This window comes from Pogona vitticeps, chromosome 5 (assembly GCF_051106095.1).
Source record: "Pogona vitticeps strain Pit_001003342236 chromosome 5, PviZW2.1, whole genome shotgun sequence".
NCBI lineage: Eukaryota > Metazoa > Chordata > Lepidosauria > Squamata > Agamidae > Pogona > Pogona vitticeps.
The window spans coordinates 173,835,222-173,853,070 of NC_135787.1; the positions used below are offsets into that span (position 1 = coordinate 173,835,222).

At 40.2% G+C, this 17,849-nt stretch overlaps 1 protein-coding gene across 2 annotated transcripts; it reads left to right on the forward strand.

Moving 5' to 3' along the window:
• Nucleotides 1-458: 458 nt before the first annotated feature.
• LOC110082709 (cystine/glutamate transporter) lies at nt 459-16,237 on the forward strand. Of its 2 annotated transcripts, XM_020800510.3 has the most exons (12): nt 459-902; nt 1,718-1,844; nt 6,059-6,174; nt 7,190-7,315; nt 8,478-8,577; nt 9,248-9,292; nt 10,052-10,175; nt 10,861-10,964; nt 11,521-11,617; nt 12,075-12,224; nt 14,169-14,346; nt 15,470-16,237. In XM_020800510.3, the coding sequence occupies exons 1-12, from the start codon at nt 689-691 to the stop codon at nt 15,532-15,534; spliced, it is 1,446 nt and encodes a 481-aa protein (XP_020656169.3). In that variant the 5' UTR covers nt 459-688; the 3' UTR covers nt 15,535-16,237. The 2 variants fall into 2 exon arrangements, with proteins under 2 accessions (XP_020656169.3, XP_078232358.1); XM_078376232.1 differs by lacking the exons at nt 459-902; nt 1,718-1,844 and adding an exon at nt 3,297-3,412.
• Nucleotides 16,238-17,849: the final 1,612 nt, after the last annotated feature.

A 17,849-nucleotide genomic window follows, 5' to 3' on the forward strand; every position in this document is an offset into this window, starting at 1 on the left:
CTGTGGAGAACTTCAATCAATGCAGCACTTACAATTTCTACCGCACCACATGTATAAAAGAAGATCTAGCAAATGACCAAAATAACATTATTGGAATAGTCTGCTTCTGGTCAAAAATAGTCTAAGTATCTGAATATTTTTATTTGTTTTTAATTTTTGCCTATATTTCATATACATCTATAATTTTAAACCAAGCAATGTGATACAAAGGAAGGAAGGAAGGAAGGAAGGAAGGAAGGAAGGAAGGAAGGAAGGAAGGAAGGAAGGAAGGAAGGAAGGAAGGAAGGAAGGAAGGAAGGAAGGAAGGAAGAGTAACTTGACTTAAACTACAAACAAAGTCAAGAGAAGTACATACAACTAGACCATGTTCTTGGTATGCAAAACGGGCAGCTGGAAGTGTTCCCACTTCACACCAGTGTCTATGACAGAAGCCTCCACTTGCTATGGGATTTTGGACCCCACTTCCCCTCCCACCTGATATTTTTGTTTAAATATTTGTTTGCTTCATGTGTCTGTTATGTCCAGGGTTTCCCAGCCAAATCGTACTCTGCCTGCTGAGCAAAGAGACAGAGAGAGAAGAGAGAGAGAAAGTAGAGCAAAACTTCTATCCAAGAGGTCAAAAAAAGAAAGCTGTGTGGTTGTGACGCAGAAACTTTCTGTGAACCAGTGAAACCGCTGTGTAAAAGAAATGGTGACCTGCAGGAAGGAGAAACCTCCAACTGAGGGGAAGGAAGCCGTTTTCCTAAGGAGGAAGATCACCCTCGTCCGGGCCATCGCCCTGGCTGTGGGCACAATGGTGGGGAGTGGCATCTTCATATCCCCCAAAGCAGTGCTGAAAAACTCAGGCACCGTCGGGACCTCATTGCTTGTGTGGTTGGCCTGTGGGATCCTGTCTCTGTTTGGTGAGTGGATGGGCTTCTTTTCTAATTTCTTGTGGTGTTTTTCTCCTCTTCTTTCCAGACCAAGGTTCTTACAAGAGGATGAAGATAAGTAGAGCACCCCTTACCCCCCCCCAAAAAAAGATATAGTTCACAGAGAGTAGGTGAATTATGGACTTAGGAATGTATGTCCATGAGGGAGCTTTGAGGAATGGGTCCCTCAAAACATTCTCCGCTGGGAGTTCAGAATGTGTAGCAATTGCCATGGAAATCATCAGGAGATCACTTTGGGACACGCAGTCAGGGCACCACATGAAGAACAGATGTGCTGGAATGAAAGAATGCGCATCACTGGAACATGTGGTTACATGTGCCTCTTGCTTTAGTTCAGTTACAGTCCTTGGATGGTTCTGCACAGTAGCTTCCTGTCGCTTTGGTTCATTGACCTTTACACTAAATAACGGGGAAAATTTATTGAGGGTAGCAGAAGAATAATTTTTCTCCAGTGACACCTCAACTGTTCCCCATGCAATTGCCCCCTGAAATCACCAGATGTTCAGTCTGGACAGGAAGACATCTAACACAGGTTCAAGATCAATGTTAATTTCCCCCCCTGGATTATAAATCCCAGAATCTTAGCCAACGTGTCCAGTGTAGGAGTCTGAGAGCTGTAATTAAAAAAACCAAACAAACTAAACCTTTTCCAAGCATTGGATGCAAATTAGAATGATTTGTGCAAGGACTTTAAGGGTGCCCTCCTGTACATATATAGTGAATTCAAAGGGGCTTACTTGCAGGTGAGTGGGTAAAAGGTGGCTGCCTTCTTGTTTGCTTTCTAGGTGCTCTGTCGTATGCAGACTTGGGTACAACCATCACAAAATCAGGAGGACATTACATTTACCTTCTAGAGACTCTTGGGCCATTGCCAGCCTTCTTGAGATTATGGGCTGAATTCATTATGATCCGGTAAGAGAAGATTTACTTTCCATTCCTGTGAAAAAAAGGGGGGAAGGAGGAATTCCAGACTATAGAGGGGTTTGATTGGGAGCTTTGTCTCTTTCAACTGTGCCATTGTGGGCATGTTCCAGCTGTGTTTTTAGAAGCAGCCAGCTGGTGAATGCAGCACCACGGAGATCTAACAAGGAGATCTAACAAATGTTGGGAGGGGGAAAGGGAGAAAAGACATATGAGAAAGACATGGAGCAGTGGGGGGAGAATGAATGGATAGAAGATTAAGAAAGGAGAGAACCCAAATATGGAAAATGGAAACATAAAAAATAATCTCAAACCACAGACAATCTTCTCCAGGCACAGAAATGTTTTCACTAATATGCAAATATCACTGTAGTTTTTGTGACAATGACAACTACTATAACAAAAGGCTTGAGGTTCTATAGAAACCAGGTTGATATATGATCTGCTCTTCCCCCACCAAGCCAAAGAGCTACTAGATAAACAGAGCCGTCTGCCACTGAACATCTGGGAGCTGCCTAGCTTGAAGAGAGAGAGAGAGAGAGAGAGAGAGAGAGAGAGAGAGAGAGAGAGAGAGAGAGAGAGAGAGAGAGTGTAAGTGAACATACAGCTTGTTCAAGGGAACCCTTGATGCCAACTGGCTTCTGTGCTGTCAAGTTGCCTCTGATGTGTGCTGATCCTATGAATGAACAATTTCCAACATGTCCTGTCCTCAGCTGCCTTGCTCAGCTATTGCAGACTCAAGCTTGTGGCTTCCTTTAGGGATTCAATCCATGTCAGATTTGGTCTTCCTCTCTTCCTGCTGCCTTCAACCTTTCCCAGCATTATTGTCTATTCCAGAGAATCTTGCTTTCTTATGGTGTGCCCAAAGTAGGACAGCTTCACTTTCATCATTTCTGCCTGCGGAGATAGCTCAGGCTTGATTTGATCTAGGAACCACTTGCTCATCTTTCTGGCAGTCCGGGATAACTACAAATATCTCCTCCAACACAATGTTTCAAATGAATCAATTTTATTTTCGGTCAGCTTTCCTTACTGCCCAGCTTTCTCACCCATAAATTGTGATTGGGAATACAAGAAGCAGGGAACCGATCTTCGCAAAGTGAAAAAAACCCATTTAAAACATCGTTTTACGATCGCAATTGTGATCACAAAAACATCGTCGTGAAGCGGGGCACGACTGTACTTCATTTTTTCTATTTCCTTCATTGCTGCCCTTCCTCGTCCCAGTCTTCTTCTGATTTCTTGGTTACAATGTTCATTTGGATTGATGACTGAACCAAGATATACAATATCTTTCAATTTCTTCATTGTTGACATTATTGTGTTATTCTGTAGTCAGTTTTTTTGTTTTCTGAATGTTCAACCGCAGTCCTGCTTTGGCAGTTTCTTCTTTCACTTTCACTGAGAGGTTTTTCAAGTCATTGTTCCTTTCAGCCAATAAGATAGTGCCATCTGTAGATGTCAAATTATCAATGTTTCTTTCACCAGTTTCCACTCCTCCTTCATCCGAATATAATCTGGACTTCTGTATGGTATTGTTTTGCGTATATATTGAACAGGTATGTTAATAAAATCTATCTTTGTTTGATCCCTTTGCCTATAGGAAACCATCTTGTCTGCCTATATTCTGACCTAACTGTAGCTTCTTGTCCACAATACTGACACACAGCTTGCTCTGGAGAATACTTGGAGCCTACTGCCCTATTTCATTGCAAACACTATTCTCTCTCTCTCTCTCTCTCTCTCTCTCTCTCTCTCTCTCTCTCTCTCTCTCTCTGTTTGTTTTGAGTTTTGTTACAAAAATGCAGAGTTTGAAGAACAGAAAATCAGGAGTGGTCTTTTGATTAGATATAGACAGCCACCTCATGCAACAGACTGGGGATATTGCAAAAGGGAAACAAGTAGTTATTTAATTTGCTATCATTGCATGTTTACTGCTAAGAATACTCAAGGGACTTTCTGCTCAGTTGCAGAAACCATTTAAGTGGTATTTTTGGTGTCTAGGTTCCCTCAAATGAGTGGGAGATATCCTTTGTTGGTCTAAGCGAGGCAGCATAATGGCTGAAATCCTGTTGCATGCCATAATAAATTGATCTAGATTAGGCCTATTGAATCAGTAGGGATTTAGTAAGTCAATTCCTCTGTATGTTCCATTCGAATCAATGGAACTTACAGAGGAGTTGGCTCACCAAATTCCCCACTGCTCAATGGGTCTCCGCTTGTGCAACGTACTGTGCTAAGCAACTGGGTTTCAGCCGATGTCTTGGACTGGCCTTTCAGAAAGTGGAATGACACAGATATGTTTATCATATAAGTGGCATAAAGTGTTTGTACAGTGAAGGAAAAAAATAGCAAAATGTGTGGGGGAAACATATTCTAGAGCAGGGGGGTCTCCAAACTTTTCACACAGAGGGCCACATAATATATTTTTGAGGGACGAAGGAATGCATGCACGCACATGAACTCACACCCACCTGCCTGCCCACACTCCCCACCCAGCCACACGCATTCCCACACAAATGCACTCACTCCCGTCAACACGCACACACACTCTCACCCACTGACCCACACGCACGCATGCACGCACACACTCCCACCCACACACCTGGATACAATCTTTCCCAAGTATGTGTGCGCGCACACCCACACCCACACATATGGACGGGCTGGATAAAAAGGTCAGGCAGGCAGGATGTGGCCCATAGTCCGTACTTTGGAGACCCCTGTTCTAGAGAGTTAGGTATATATGTCTAGTGCAGTTGCTTTTCATGGCATCTTGCCACATAGTATATCTTCTGTTCTAACAAGAAGTGCATTTTTGTAATAAGTAGAGCTAACTTGAATTTTGTCTGCATTGAAGGCAAGGAAACTAAACCCTCCACGCACAATAGGTAAAGGTTTCCCTGTACAATTTTTGTCCAGTCGTGTCTGACTCTAGGGGGCAGTGCTCATCCCTGTTTCCAAGCCATAGAGCCAGCGTTTGTCTGAAGACAATTTCTGTTGTCACGTGGCCAGTGTGACTTAGGCACGGAATGCTGTTATCTTCCCACCGAGGTGGTACCTATTTATCTACTTGCATTTTTACATGCTTTTGAACTGCTAGGTTGGCAGGAGCTTGGACAAGCAATGGGAGCTCACTCCGTTGCGTGGATTCAATCTTACGACTGCTGGTCTTCTGACCCTGCAGCACAGAGGCTTCTGCGGTTTAACCCACAGCGCCACCACGTCCACACACAATAGGACTCCTTTTATTTTTGTTTTCCAGGACCAACAGCAGGTTTGCACCAGCAGTGTCAGAGTACATCTTTCACAGTCTAGCTATCATTTTGTTTCTTTCATAATATCCTGAATGCTGGAGTTTGGAAAGACTACTCTTTTTTCAACTATGACTCCCAGAATCCCCCAGTCAGTTCTTGTTATGAAATATGGAGGCAGGGGAGGAGAGATGGTATCCACTAGCTCTTTCTTTTTGTATTATTTGATGGTGTTAGTGACAAGGGAGGTTGTCCTTTTGGTGACATGGCTGACATTCCTGAAAAATCACCACTCCTGATGACATCATCAGCCTTGCACAGCATAAATTATGGCAACAGGAGTTTAGTCTATGTATAGTAGGCCACTACCAAAACACAACAGCACAAAACAGGTGTCCATTCTATTGACCTTATACTAGCCTTGAGAGCTAAGGGAGTGGCAACATTCAGAGTCCCGAAATCATGTTTTATGAGGAGCAGAAGCAAGCAAGAGAAAGCTCCAGTTCACATGTTCCCTCCTAATCTTCATGCTGTGAGCAAGGGAAGGAGATTCTAGTTTGCAACAAACCAGTTTTATTTGAAAATGGTAAACTATGGTTTAAATGCTAAAACCAAGATGCCAAGCCACGGTTTCCTTGCCATTCCTCTTCATACAAATTGTATTTTGTCACACCAGGACCACTGGTAACCTTTGTCGGAAATTAAAAATGAAAACTAGAAACCTTTGCATAAGCTGAAGGGCAGAGAGTGATCCTAAGACTTGTCACACCTCATTCCCACTCCTTCAGATCATTCTTTGGAAGATTTTCCTTGCTCTGTTCATTGATGGTTACTTCAAAGGACTTGAATAGGCATGGAGAGAAAATATAAAAGAGAGGTAATAAGAAATGGTGGGAAAGAGGTGGGGAAAATCATTCTGATAACCTGCAGTTTGTGGGTTTTGTATTGCAGTCCTGCAAATATGGCCGTTGTGTCTTTGGCATTTGGACGATATCTAATTGAGCCTTTCTTTACTCCATGCCACGTCCCAATCTTGGCTGTGAAGTTGATCACGACAACAGGAATCAGTGAGTATCAACTTACCATATTTTTCCATGTATAAGACGACCTGATGTATAAGACAACCCCCATTTTTCCAACCCCAATTAAGAAAAATGTGGGTAATCTACTTCGTTCCTACTTCAGGTAAAGCAGCCATGAAAGGGCTGCAGGATCAAAGGGCTGCGATCATGCAGCCCTTTGATCCCCCTTTACTTCCATGTATAAGATGATCCCCAATTTTTACTCTATTTTAGAAAAAAGTATCATCTTATACACAGAAAAATATGGTATACTAGGAATCTGGGGCTGATCTTAGTTAAGATTAATTCCCACTGAAGTCACTCTCCTGTCTCCCATCTGGTATAACCATTTTTTAAAAAGCTGTAACTATAAAATAACCTTGGCAGAGGCCAAGTTGGCCTCATATTTACTGTCCTTCTATAAGCAGGCAAAGACCTTTGTCTTCATGCAGGCCTTCCCTTAGTGACTGACTGTCTAGGAGGATATTTTTAATAGGATTTTTCACACATTTTCTTGCTTTTGAAAATGCTTTTAGTCGTGGTCTTGTCCATTTTTTTTAATGTATTTGTCTAATTTTTCAAAATGTTCTAATAATGTATTGTTTTTAGCTTTTAATATTGTTTCTTTTTCATGATGTAAGCCACCTTTTTTACAAGAAAGGTGGGGTAAAAATATTTTGAATAAACAAAAATAAATGTACTGATTGATACACAGAAGTCAAGGAATACCTTATTACTTTGAACGAGTTCAAATATCCAGGACATTTCTGCCTCCTATGCTGATACTCTGCTCCCCCCCCCCAAATTTCAGTAATCTATTTGATTTATTTCCTGATATTTGCTGTGACACTAAAAGTATGTAATTCTAATTTTGAGTGTCAATATTACCAAAACAATGTTCAAAAAAAGAGTAATCATTGGTCTCGTTTTCCAAGAGCATAAATGAAACAATAACAAATCCTTTCACAGATACAGTTCTAGTATTTTACTGTACTTTATTTTCTCCCTATTCTTTTATAAGCTCTCGTGATTGCTTTGAACTGCTGGAGTGTTAGCTGGTCAGCCAACATACAAACGGTTCTCACTGCTCTCAAACTGGTCACAGTTGGCCTAATTATCATTCCCGGGATGATGGCTCTTGGCAATGGTAAGACCAGTCAAAACTTTCATCTGAAATGAGTTGGGAACGCAGCTTTAGAAAGAAGGGGAACAAGCAGTTGGAAGGAGAGGGAAGAAAAGGAAGAGAAGAGATAAGCAGAGGAGGAAAAAGGGAAGATAAAAGAGGGCTAAGGGATCGCTCAGTGGTTTAGGCCTCTGGCTGTGGAGCCAAAGGTTCGGAGTTCAATTCCCCACTGTGCCTCCTGTGGGCAGAGCCAGCCTGCATGATTTTGGGCAAGCTACACAGTCCCAGGGCACCTCCAGAAGACGGGACTGGTAAACCACTTCTGAGTACAGTGGTGCCTCGCATTACAATGAAACTGCATTACGACGATCTTTTTGCGATCGCAATTGCGATCGCAAAACGATGGTCTGAATGGGGTTTTTTCGCTTTGCGATGATCGGTTCCCTGCTTCGGGAACCAATTCTTCACAAAACGATGATTTTCCTCCAGCTGATCAGCGGTTTCAAAATTGCTGGCGGGTAAATAAAATGGCTCCTCGCTGTTTTCTGGGACGGATTCCTCGCTGCACAGGCACCGAAAATGGCCGCCCTATGGAGGATCTTCGCTGGACTGTGAGTTTCCAGCCCATTGGAATGCATTAAATGGGTTTAATGCTTTCCAATGGGGTTTTTATTTTCGCATTACGTTTTCGTTTTACAGCGATTTCACTGGAACAAATTAACGTCGTAATGCGAGCCACCACTGTATTCTCTACCTGGAAAACTCTGAAAAGGGTTGCCAGAAGTTAGAATTGACTTGAAGGCACCTGATTATTATTAAGGGAGAGAGATTCCAGATAGAATCTGCATAGGATGGCCATGTGCCCTGCCATACAGAGGACAACCCTTACAATTCCTCAAGGGCACAAAATCTTCATCACAGTAAACAAGCACTGGCAATATCTCAGTTTTCTTACTGGCCAGCTTGGGGGAAGCAACTGGCAGATTAGCTGTGGGGGAGAAATATGCTGGGCTAGCTGAGTAATGGCCCTCCAGATGTTGACTCCAGCTTCTATCAAATACAGTCAGCAAGACCAATAGCCAAGGGTGATGGTAGCTGTAATCTACAATCTACAGGTTCCTTACTAGACACATCTTTGGCTCTTCTGTTGTCAAAACCAACAATGTGTTATTTCTCTTTGGATCAGGTCATTTTGAAAATTTCCAAAATAGTTTTGACATAGATTTGCTGACACTTGACAAGCTGCCCCTTGCTTTTTACTCTGGCATGTTTGCTTATGGGGGATGGTAAGTCTCAACACTATGGATTTTCCCTTTGCATTTACTGTACTTAACAAAAAGTGTATGTATTATTGATGTGCAAGAAGGGAAACTTTAGCATTTCTTCCCCTTTTGGGGGGTGTTTCTTTCTTTATGGGATTCTTCCAGTTAAAGGCCCTTTTGCCAAACCCAAAAGAACCGAAATCTTTTAGGGTTTGTTTGTTTGTTTCAGATTTCCAATTTAGCCCTATAGACTCAATCCCCAGACCTAGTCCAAAAAGACCTTGCAGACTATTAAAGACAAGCAATGTGTTCCTAAACCTACAGTGTACAGTATGTCCTCTTCCCCAATACAAATCTGATTTTTAAGATCTTCACACGTTTTCAGGTTACACAACAATGGAGCAATTCTATACAGTTGCTGAAATCCAATAGCATCTTATGCCATGTAACACTGATAAAATCATCAGCAGTGCTGCTTTTTTGGAAATAAAACTTTTCTGCTTCTTCTTCCCATCCCAAAGGACCTGAGGATCCTTTGGGATTTCGTTCATCCTGGGAAGCCATTGGAAGCCACCAGACAATTTCTTTCTTAATTAATTAATTTCTTAATCTCTTACATGACAAAAGTTATACTTCCTTTACTTGGCAAGTTCTGTACTCTAATACTTGGAAATCTCTTTATTTCTTTTTTCAGGTTTTACATAAACTTTGTAACAGAGGAAATTATAAATCCCAAACGGTAAGTGTGGGGGAATTAAATTTGCTCATCCACTTGGGTCATTGATTATCCACTTGCTCTTTTTTAAAATCCTAATGTTGTATCTCATCAGACTTTGGACCATTTGGGGTTGGCAGGAGTGGGGCATGGTGATTCAGTTGTCACACAAATGCTTGCAACTAAAAAGTCCCAGATTCAATTCCATACAATGACTGGGGGGAAAAATCCTGGCTGAAACTAGAGAGGTATTGCCAGGCAGTTTGGACAAGTATTTAATCCCATTTTTCAGTCTGCAGAGCTCACTGAAGAAACTTTAGATTACACAAGCACTGCATTATTTTTGTGTGCTGTAAAGTGTCGTGCATATTGATAACATTACATATAATTCTATAAAGAAATTAATAGAATATGATGCCCTTTCCACAGCCTGGTATCCTCATGTTAAGTATTGTGACTCCCTGGATTTTTTAATCATTGACCATGCTTCCTGCAGCTGATGGGAATCCAAATCCATAACATGTTTAGTTTGGAAGAGAGCTTAATAGTGCAGAAACCCTAAGAGAGGAGATCACACCTTAACAGTCAGTCACAGAAAATTACTGGGCACCTCCCCACTCTAATTCTTGTATATATACTTTCTGTATTAATAAAGGAGGAAATAATCATTTACCCAAGAAGATATACAGTACATACATCAACAAGTGAACTTTGAAAAAAATTCTTCTTCTTCTTCTTCTTCTTCTTCTTCTTCTTCTTCTTCTTCTTCCTCTTCTTCTTCAGGAATATCCCACTGGCTGTTTTCATATCCCTAACGATTGTTACTGTGTGTTACATCTTGATGAATGTGTCATACTACGCAGTCCTGACCCCGCAGGAAATTCTCAACTCTGATGCAGTAGCTGTGGTGAGCATGGCCTCCTTCTTGCTCTTTGCATTTTTTAATCAGTCTTGACGAGGCCGGGAGGGAAGAGTCTACAGGGTTTTGTGGAATGAACTTGAGCTTAATGAAAGAGAAATAACAGATTGGAAATTCTACTGCCTAAAGCAGACATCTGTTTACATGAGCAATAGACAGGAAGTTCTCTAAAAACAAGGGTTCGGTTAAGAATCCTTTTATTGGCATTCCTTAAAATGAACAACATAAGATATATAGATTTTCTCTCCTAATTGAGACTTTTGTATATAGGTTTCCATATATATATGGAAACCTATATATATATGTTTAAAAAATTTTTATCATCAACCTCACCAGTGTATTTAAAATATCACTTTCCTTGTTAAAATTTATGGTTTTTATCATTCTGTATAAATCAATAGATGAGTCTCCTAAACTAACTTTAAATATTTTTCCTTCTCAGCATAATGTGTTGTTGCCTAGCTATATTTGCTCTTTTGATTAGTCCAAAAGCTTATGTTTCATTATACGTTTATTCTTTTTTGCTGCATTGGGTGCCTCCCATACATGCATTGTACTATTGAAGAAGGAAAAAATCCTTCTGCCAACATATGGCTAGAGAGAGAAAGAGAGAGAGAGAGAGAGAGAGAAGGAAAAAATGATGGCTAATCAAAATTTCTTGATCCTCTTCTAGAGCTTTGCTGATAACGTTTTCAAGAGCATTTCCTCTGTGCTTCCAATTCTTGTAGCTCTATCATGTTTTGGCGCTTTGAATGGAGGAATCTTTGCTGCTTCGAGGTAAAAACATTCAGACTTCTTGCCCCAATTATTGAAGATGGTGTATGTCTCAGGTCTTATCTATAGTTGCCAATCTGAAAAATAAAACCTGTATTCTATCAGTTGGTGAGGAGAAACAAGGAGGAAGCAATCATCTTCCCGCACATCTTCCTTCTTCCCAGAAACCTCAGTATTTATCTGTATTTTGTCAATTTGGACACCAAGTACACCATCCATCACAAGTGTACATTTTGTCACATCTATTGCTTTTGAAGCTGTAACAGGAACCACTTTTCAACACTGGCAAATTTGTGATTAAAATATCCCTCATAGCACAGGTATATACATCCACATTCACTTAGAGAGGATGACAATTAACTAAGACAAGTAGTCCTTGTCAGTTAACTATGACAAGTTCTAGAGCCCCTTCATAAAAACCACTGGTATTCCAGCTAATAATTTTCTGTATGCAGAACAGAAGCTTGCAATATCCTACTACCATGCAGAGAAGTACAATGCATAAGACTCATTCCATACGACTAATAAAGCTAACCTAAAGCTTCTCTTTCTTGTGCAGGATGTTATTTGCAGCTGCACGGGAAGGACAGTGGCCAGCTCTCTTTTCAATGATACACCTTGAAAGACACACTCCTCTCCCAGCCCTTATATTAATGGTACGAGCTGTAAACACTTTAAGAGTGAACTCATCCATGTGTCCTCCTCCTCCTAAGTGAAGAATGAAGAAGGTATCCAAAAATGAGAGGCAGACATTTCCGTTTTATAGGATGGTGCATATGATATACATAGAGGCCTTTTCTATTCTTCCAGCTGCTGAAGTAAATGGTTATGTATTGGTGTGGTTATTTTACCCAACTCATTATTTCATCAAATAAGTTCACATGGTTGAAATTTCCATCATCTAATGAACTCAAGTGGAAATTGTTCCAATATGTCTTTCCATAAAACTCTGCATTATCAGTTAGAACTGGTCGTGTAAATTAATTCTAAATTATATAATGTAAGGAGAGAGTTTTATACTTTGATTAAGAGCTGCAGAGAGGGACCCCCAAAGGAACAGAAATAAATTGTGTTGTCATCTTTCTGCTTCACCATTTTTCTTTCTATATCCAGTTGCCATTGATCTATTTGATGGTATCCATTGGCGATCTCTATGGGCTGTTGAACTTCTATAGCTTCTCCCGCTGGTTCTTCATAGGACTTGCCACATTAGGGCTCATGATACATCGCTATCGATATCCAGAAATACCAAGACCCTTTAAGGTAAGATGATCAAAACTGAAAAATTGAACATACAGAAAATGGGTAAAAAGGGGGTGGGTGGGAATGCACAAGAATGTGACTGGCTAAGTGCAGGTGGGTTTCCTTAACAGCTGTCCTAATCTTACAAGACCCCCAAAGTACAGTGAAACTATTGTTTGCCTTACCAAACTAAGCTGTGACTAGGAATAAACACAGCAAATTTTTGTTGTTTTTTGTTTGTTTGTTTTAGGGTTTTTTTAAAGAGGCGGTTGCCTCTTCTATTTTTTGTGTTTTTCATGCACTGGTCCTTTAGTTTAACATGAAAGGAAACACCTTTTCCAGATTATTTCATTTCATTTTTCTCCATTTGTTTTCTGCAAATAGTCGAAAAGAGCCCTAAAACAACCTGTAAAAACTACAGCAAGGCAACAGAGAATCAAACTACTCCAAAAACTGACCATAGCAAACGAGAACAAAAGATTATTATTGGAACAGTGAGAAATCCCCCAAACTGTGCCCATACAAGAATAATCACCACCCACACAGCTCAGTGGCACTGACGTAATCACAAAGTTCCAACATACATCCCCACGGTAGCAAACAAAACAGTCCCCCACACCCCAAATATACACCTTTAAATGCACAGTAAATTAACCAAATAGCAATTTAAAAAAACAATCAATGAAGGAAAGCACTCACAGAGAGGAAAAATAACAAAAGACAAAAAGAAAAAGAAAACACATCCAGAGCACAGAGTTCTGACTACTGTCTTCTGAATATGCTGGCCACAGAGACTGGTGAAACATTAGGAAGAACACGGCCAAGCAGCACAGAAAACCCACAACAACCATCAAAACACATCTCTTTCACCCCCAAACCAAGAAAAAAGCAAATAAATAAAGGCAAAGGATACAATCAAACCCTCCCAACTTGTAACCAAACTAGAATATGGGGAGACTTCTCTCTCCCCTACCATTTGATGCCTTCTTCTCTTCTTCTTCAAGTCCTAAGGAGGCACACTGGCACAGCCAACCTGCCTGGTAGCAGCAGGAAGAAAATATCCAAAATGTGGGCAGGGGAATCCCCCCCTCCAAAAAATCAAGTTTAAAAATAGGAAAAGATACAAGATGGAGACATGGCAAGCAGGAAGATACCAAACCAAAATAATGCTCACTGTGATATTCTGATTGGTGGTTTCTAGCAGCCCGAATGAAAAATTTCTTGGGCTATTTGATAAAGGGTGCCAGAAAAATTAATCAAAGAAGGAAATACATTAAAAAATGAACTATCTGCATATTTCTTTTTCGCTGATACATTCATGTTTAAGAGTTTCCTATAGTAAATAATGAAAAAAAATGAAATGAAAATAAGCTTCTTTCGTGTTTTTTTAAAAAAACATGAAAGTCCCATCTCTAGCCCTGACCTTAGAAGAGGCCAGCAATCTGGGAAACGAAAGTTGCTCAGTGCAAACAAAATACTTAATGCAAGCCATGTTTTGACATTGATTTGCAGTACATTCTTAATCACAGCTTATGTGGTCCAAAATTATGTTTAGCCATCTCGAAGAAAACATTAATGGATAGTTGTGTCTGTAGCCATTGAATTGGCACAAGGAGAAAATATCAAATATAGTGTTCAAGCAGATAATCATACTGGACAAGATGTAAACTGAAGAAGTGAATCATAAAGATCCAGACATGGAAACAATTAGAGATAGCCATAGAATTGTGATAGGATTTAAGAAGGTGCCTTAAAGATACCTGAAACTAGATTGTGTTCTTTTGCAACAGAGGATGGAAACACTATACAGTAACATTATTGATATTAATTACTGCTTTGTGCAGAGGCCAGTTAGACCCATCTCCAGAAATAGGTACATCAAACCATTATTTGTGTTCAAATCAACGTTTTTTGCTTGTATGTATAATGCAGATATTTTGGTTTCCATTTCATCCTTTCCCTTAGGTGCCTATATTTATCCCTCTGGTATTTACAATTGCCTGTTTCTTCATTGTGGGAACATCTCTATACTCAGATCCTGTGAACACCAGTATAGGCTGTGCTGTAACTCTGTCTGGCTTGCCTGTCTACTATCTTGTGGTTCAAAAATCTAGAATACCAAGCTGCTGCACATCCAAGTTCAGTAAGTATGACCAGAGATGCTCCATATTTGAGGGGACCCTGTGTGGTGCCCCCTGGCATTCCCTATCCCACTGGCTGCTTATATACTCCACTCTCTTCCTTCCTGGGTTTCTCACTTACTCTCTTATTAGGCATTAGGAAAGGTATGAAAAGGTCTCTCCCTGTCCCCCGCCCCCTTTCAGAGATTGCTAGGCATGCAGGAAATTGAAACTCCAATGTGCCTAATAACTTTTGTAAAAGGTTTTGAGGCAGGAAGAAAGGAGACCTGTTGGTCTCCCTTTGTTCCATGCTGAAATTTGGTCTAACCCATGCATTTTTTGGGGGGGGGGGAGTGTCAGTGTACAAATGATACTCAGAGAGTGCCATTGTTACAAGAATACAGTGGTGCCTCAACTTACAAACGTCCCTACTTACAAACATTTTGATGTACGAACAGCTCCAGTTGCAACATTTTGCTTCAACTTGCGAACAGAGCTTCCACTTCCAAGCTATTCCCCTTGGCTGGGGAGGGTATGTTTCTGTGCTGCGTTGTTGGTGGCTTTAGTGTTTGTTTCACCTCAGCAACGGAGGTGGCTTTACTTTTTGTTTATGGAGTTTTTTTCTTCTTCTTAAACCTCAGCAATGGAGCGCCTTCCAACCGGGCTTGCCTGTGTTCTTTTTAATTTTGGGGTGATTTTTTTTTCAGCTGGAACAGATTACTCGGTTTTCAATGCATTCCTATGGGAAATGGTGCTTCGACTTATGAACACCATTCCAATACGATTAATTTCATAAGTAGAGGCACCACTGTACATACAAACATTTTCTTTAGCCTTTTCTGGCTGCGTAGAAAGGAACACTTTATAGGAAGTCTTGGGGCAGACACTCATCTGGAGCAATTTTAAAAGTAGTACCTATCTTTGTAGCACATTGTCATCTTGTTGCTGAAAAATCATGAGTCATAAAAGCATCTTTAATTCCATAGAGAGAGTGAAGAAAATAGGTGCAAGCATCACAAATAATACCATGGTTTACATGTGAAGCTGATATACTCAATGTGCCCAGTATTTCTGTTTTCACTTAAGGAAAGAATCAAGTGATATGGTTTTCAAATCAAATACTTCTTGTTTCCTTGCTGTGTTTAGATTCCATGGCAGTGAAACTGCAGATCCTAATGAAAGTGGCTCACCAAGACGTCCAGACGTACTGAAGTAACTGTGCAGCTGAGCAAGGAAAATAATGCACAAATTTCAAGAACCCTTCCCATCATTTGCTCAAGCAGCTCTTCACACTCCAACAGTGAGGAACACATCAGTACAGTTTTAAGCAAGCACATGGAAAAGTCATGTTATTTTTGTTTTTAAGGAGAAAATGCAAAGGGTGGTCCCTCTTGCACAACTTCAACAAGCACATCCTGCTAATGGCAATGCTAGCTGTGCATATAGGCTACTAGAAAACAACATAATGGGCCAGATGAGTGGTTAACATAGTCTACACAGTGTATTAGAAGCTGCTGCCCAGGTGAGAAGTCTCCTTTTTTGCTGAAGGAAAGTTAAGACCAGGACTGGAAGTGGAGACGTCACTGTGTTACAGAAAAAGCAAAGTGAATGTCACCTAAAAATAGACCACTGGACAAGGTCATTCTTACGCAATGCACAATTCCTGCAGTGGCAACTGTCTGATGCGAAGCTAAAAGATGGAGGGAAGCATCATACTGCCATCCTGGCTTGACTTGTTCTTTTAAAAAAAAGAATAAGAAATCAATAGCTTTGAAAGACAGTATGTCCCAAAATGTATACATTTGGAAATTTATTGATAAAGTATTTATAAGCAAAGAGGATAAATAAAACAAAGAGTTTGGTAAAAGATCTGAATGATAGCAAGATCAAGAAGCCAATAAAAATATTCAGAAATGTCTTTGGTTCAGTGTGTTTCTAGGTTAAGCATTTATCATGGAATTGCAATGCCTCATTCATGCAATTTTAACAGAAGCCAGTTGTAGTCTTCCCATGTTTTCCAAATGCTTCTACTGCCTTTTTTCTTTCTTTCTCCACTACCCCCACACCCACAACAAACCCTGTTATGGAGGGGGAGAGATGAAATAGTTGCACAAATATAATTTCATTTAAAAGTGCAAGGACTGGTTGTGTGGAAGCATCTCTGTTAAGAGTCTCTTTGGAGAGCCTAGCTCATTCTTTAAAGTTATGGTAACTTCAAAGTCATGGTTATCAGACACTGGGCAACAGCATTCCATATTCAGAATGGAAAGATATTTGGGAACAATAGGCTTTACTTTCTAGACACATCAATGAGAAGGGGGTATGTTTCAACTATAAATCAGTAAAAAGCCTTTGGTACAGAAGCTAGGACCAAAAAGGAGAATTTTTGTCACATTTCTGGACAGCTACCTAAGAATTAACATTTCTAGAAGCAAAATATGTGAAACTATTGAATACTAGTAATCATGTTGCAAATCCACAAAGATTTTTACTGCTTTGTTCAGTATATGGCCATAATATGCTTTCAAATATAACCACTTATTGGCATTCCTTCTCACAATGAAAAACAGCTTGCAATGCCTTTCTATAAAGGTACCAATGTAGGAGTTTGGAATTTTTGCCAATATGGCTATTACTATGTTTGTTTTCTCAGTGGTAGGCTTGTGTAATTCATCATTGTTTAAAAGGGTGGTTTATTTTCCCCTAAACACATAAAGCACCTCTTATTGGAGAAGAGGACAACACAGCAGCCTGTGAGGTGAAATGTGAGAATTCTGAGTTGCCACCTCTTCACAAATCATAAATTCCCCTGCATGCAACCCTCACAGTTTGTCTTGGTTGTGGAACGGGACTAGAAAGAAAAGAATGGTAGCAAAGGCCCGTTCCTATGAATGTCAGTCTTCTAAACCAAAACATTTCTGGCAAAGCAAGAAACTTGGGTTTCCACCAGATGTTTGCTGTAATTCTAATCCTTTTAATACTCCAATTATACTATTGGATTTCTCAAAAGTATACTGGCATTGTGTTTCACACCGACAGGTGCAGCAACAGCAGGGAAAACACTTGATAATTTAAATCACTTGTCACTTTAGTCTTTCCTATCTCAAAAACTTTTAAAACAACTCTTTTCAGTACAATTCAGTTTGTACCTTCAGGATTTTTGAAACTGATAAGTCATTAGAAGTTTTGTCATCAACAGGAAGTATCAATTTCCTGTTTTATTCAGAGACTTAAACACCACATGCCTATATCAAACTATTTCTTCCCATGTATCTGAATTCTGCTGCAAACAAGTACTGCATAGCCTTTAAGTCAACTAATGCACTCAGAGGCCTATTTCACATTTTCATGAGAAGAAAAGATGTAGTCATATGTAAGTATCTATATTCTAAAGCAGGAATGAAAAACTGTGGCCTTCCAGTACGAACTGTAACTCCTGTTCCCCTAACCATGGCCTATGCTGGCTAGTGCTAATAAGAACATAGGGAGGACCATAAATTGCCCACCTCTGCCATATGGAAAGGGG

Excerpts from the sequence above, each read along its gene's own strand:
- LOC110082709 (XM_020800510.3), top strand. The coding sequence starts at position 689 with ATGGTGACCTGCAGGAAGGAGAAACCTCCAACTGAGGGGAAGGAAGCC. Across the intron at positions 8,578-9,247 it reads ATGTTTGCTTATGGGGGATG|GTTTTACATAAACTTTGTAA; the intron begins GTAAGTCTCAAC and ends TTCTTTTTTCAG. Across the intron at positions 11,618-12,074 it reads TCCCAGCCCTTATATTAATG|TTGCCATTGATCTATTTGAT; the intron begins GTACGAGCTGTA and ends TTCTATATCCAG.